This window comes from Mandrillus leucophaeus, unplaced genomic scaffold (assembly GCF_000951045.1).
Source record: "Mandrillus leucophaeus isolate KB7577 unplaced genomic scaffold, Mleu.le_1.0 Scaffold276, whole genome shotgun sequence".
Classification (NCBI taxonomy): domain Eukaryota; kingdom Metazoa; phylum Chordata; class Mammalia; order Primates; family Cercopithecidae; genus Mandrillus; species Mandrillus leucophaeus.
Window position 1 is genome coordinate 4,162,470 of NW_012102876.1, and position 2,501 is coordinate 4,164,970.

General features: G+C 38.0%; 1 protein-coding gene across 10 annotated transcripts in view; it reads left to right on the top strand.

The window, feature by feature from the left end:
* Positions 1 to 2,501, top strand: part of SYTL2 (synaptotagmin-like 2) — a 138,342-nt gene that overhangs the window by 124,425 nt on the left and 11,416 nt on the right. For all 10 annotated transcript variants that reach the window (XM_011984932.1, XM_011984931.1, XM_011984933.1 and 7 more), the window contains one exon: positions 514 to 592. In XM_011984932.1, the coding sequence (XP_011840322.1) occupies positions 514 to 592 (79 nt within the window). The remainder of the gene's footprint in view (positions 1 to 513; positions 593 to 2,501) is intronic.

Here is a 2,501-nt window from a genome sequence, read left to right on the forward strand (position 1 = left end):
TTATTGTTCAGTCTTTGTTATACTTACAGACTTCCTTGCATTTGGCCTAAAATAATCAGATTAGTGCAGCTTTGAAAATGTAAGATATAGCCTTTTCCCCCTTACTTTCACACACTGTCTCATACTCCTTCAAATAAAGGGAATACAAATAAATTGTCATATATGCTGGCTGAATAGCTAACAAAATATTTGTGTTTTGATTAAGATTAAAGCATTCTTAGAAACCTCTTCCATCTCCAAGAAAGACATTCTGGTTTCTTCACCATCTTTGAGACTAAAGGCCTTGAAATATTTTCTGGGTATCCTGCAAGATTTTTCAAGATATACAGCCTAGCTTTCCCAGGTATTAAGGCAACAGTCTAGTTCTGATGCAGAGATAAATTTTAATCCAGAGCACTCATGAGTGACACATGGTCCCAGAAATGGGACAGATATGGTTCTCTAATAGGACCTGTACCAACAAACAGAATGAAAAGTCTGTCTCACACCTGCTGACATTTCTTCACTTTTCAGACAGCACCAGTTGCCCTTGAAGCAGAAAACAGAGGTGAAATGAAACTAGCTCTCCAGTATGTCCCAGAGCCAGTCCCTGGTATGTAATGATTTTCTATTCAGATTTATTTCCTTTCCTTATCGTTCTCTTCTCCCAGTATTCATTATGCATTTTCAAAGGTGAGGCCCTAAACAAACTTATCAAGTTAGTAATATATAGACCAAATGAGTCTATTCACAGTTGTAAATAAGAAAGTTCTTTTTTTGTTATTGTGACAAAAACCATAAAATCTAACATCTTCACCATTTTTAAGTGTACAACTCAGTAGTTCTAAGTATATTCACACTGTTGGGAAACAGATCTCCAGAACCTTTTCATCTTGCAAATCTGAAACTCTGTATCTGTTAACCAACAATTTCCTTTTCCCCTACTGCCAGCTTTGGTAATCATCATTCTACTTTCTGTTTCTATGAGAAAATTCTCATTTTTTTTTTTTTAGTTTAGTTTATAGTCCTTAGGTTTCACCTCACGCTCCAAAAAGTTTGTATCTGCACAATGTGAATGACCTGTATTCAGAATTTGTGTATTCCTGTGTTCAGAATTTGGACCTATTGATATGCTATAAGAATAAAACTTGAGTGTTCTTTTTCACAGGTGGGAATTAGGAGGACTCCAGAGAACTTAAAGCTCATTGGCCCTCCACTCTCAGGGTCTCATTAAGAGATAAAGCTTTTCCCTCAAGATTATCAGTTGCCTCCTTGTCAGGTCTTCAGCCCAGTTAAGGAGCAAGAGACTAGCAGGAAATGAATGCCAGCCAGCTCCTTGATCCATTTCCCAAGGGAGTTCCCCAAGTTAGTCTCTTTAAGAATCTGTATGAACATTATGGCTGAAATCAGGGGTTGTAAACTCAAATGCTTTCAGTAACCAGGCAGTGAAGCTAGTGAGATGGAAGAAATAATTGATGGTGAGGATAGTGACTGAACTAAAGAAAAGCATTTTAATGTAGTTTATACCGCCCACACAAAAAGAAAGAATTAGAGGGCAAGCAAAGCATATTTTCAGGCCAGATTGCTGTCAGACTACCACCTTGTAACTTCTGGATTTTCCTAAAAGGTAGATTATTTTGCATATAATTTGTATTCTATCATTTAAAGTCAACATTCATAGAAACCCCATTTTCCTTTTACCTTCTATCACTTGGTAGTAGAGGGCAGGGGTATTGTGTGTTGTGATGGGTGCCACCATGTCTGAATTTTTGCCCATGTAGTTTTTCTTCCTTGAAATGGCTTCCTCTTCTCCTCAACCTACCAAAATCTTAGACGAAGCCCCATCTCCTCCATAAAGCTTTTCCTAACTATATTAGATCTCACTGATCGTATCATCTTCTAGAACATTGCAGTAATAACTTGGAGTTTCACTGTATATTACATTTTTATCATTTTATTTGAATTATTCTCTCCAGCATAACTATAAACATTTCCCAAGGACATAGATTATTTCATGTATTCTCTGTATATCTAATGATGTTCCTAGCATAGCATAGAGATGAGCATATAATAGATGCTCACTAAATACTCTTTGGTTAACTGATTGAGCTAACCCAGTCAGAAAAATCTGGTGGCATTCCTCTGTTCATATGAACCCAGTCTAGACAACAATTTAAGACTAAGCCAAGTTCTTAGTAACTGTCTGCCCATAATATTAACTATTACATATATACATACAATATCCCTATAAAATGTGTAACCACTCTTGACCGGGTGTTGTGGCTCACCCCTGTAATCCCAACACTTTAGGAGGCTGACGCAGGTGGATCCCTTGAGCTTAGGAGTTCAAGACAAGCCTGGGCAACATGATGAAACTCTCTCTCTACAAAAATTTAAAAATTAGCCAAGTGTGGTGGCACATGCCTGTAGTCACAGCTACTCCGGGAGGGCTGAGGTAGGAGGATCACTTGAGCCCAGGAGGTTAAGGCTGCAGTGAGCCATGATTGCACCACTGAACTCCA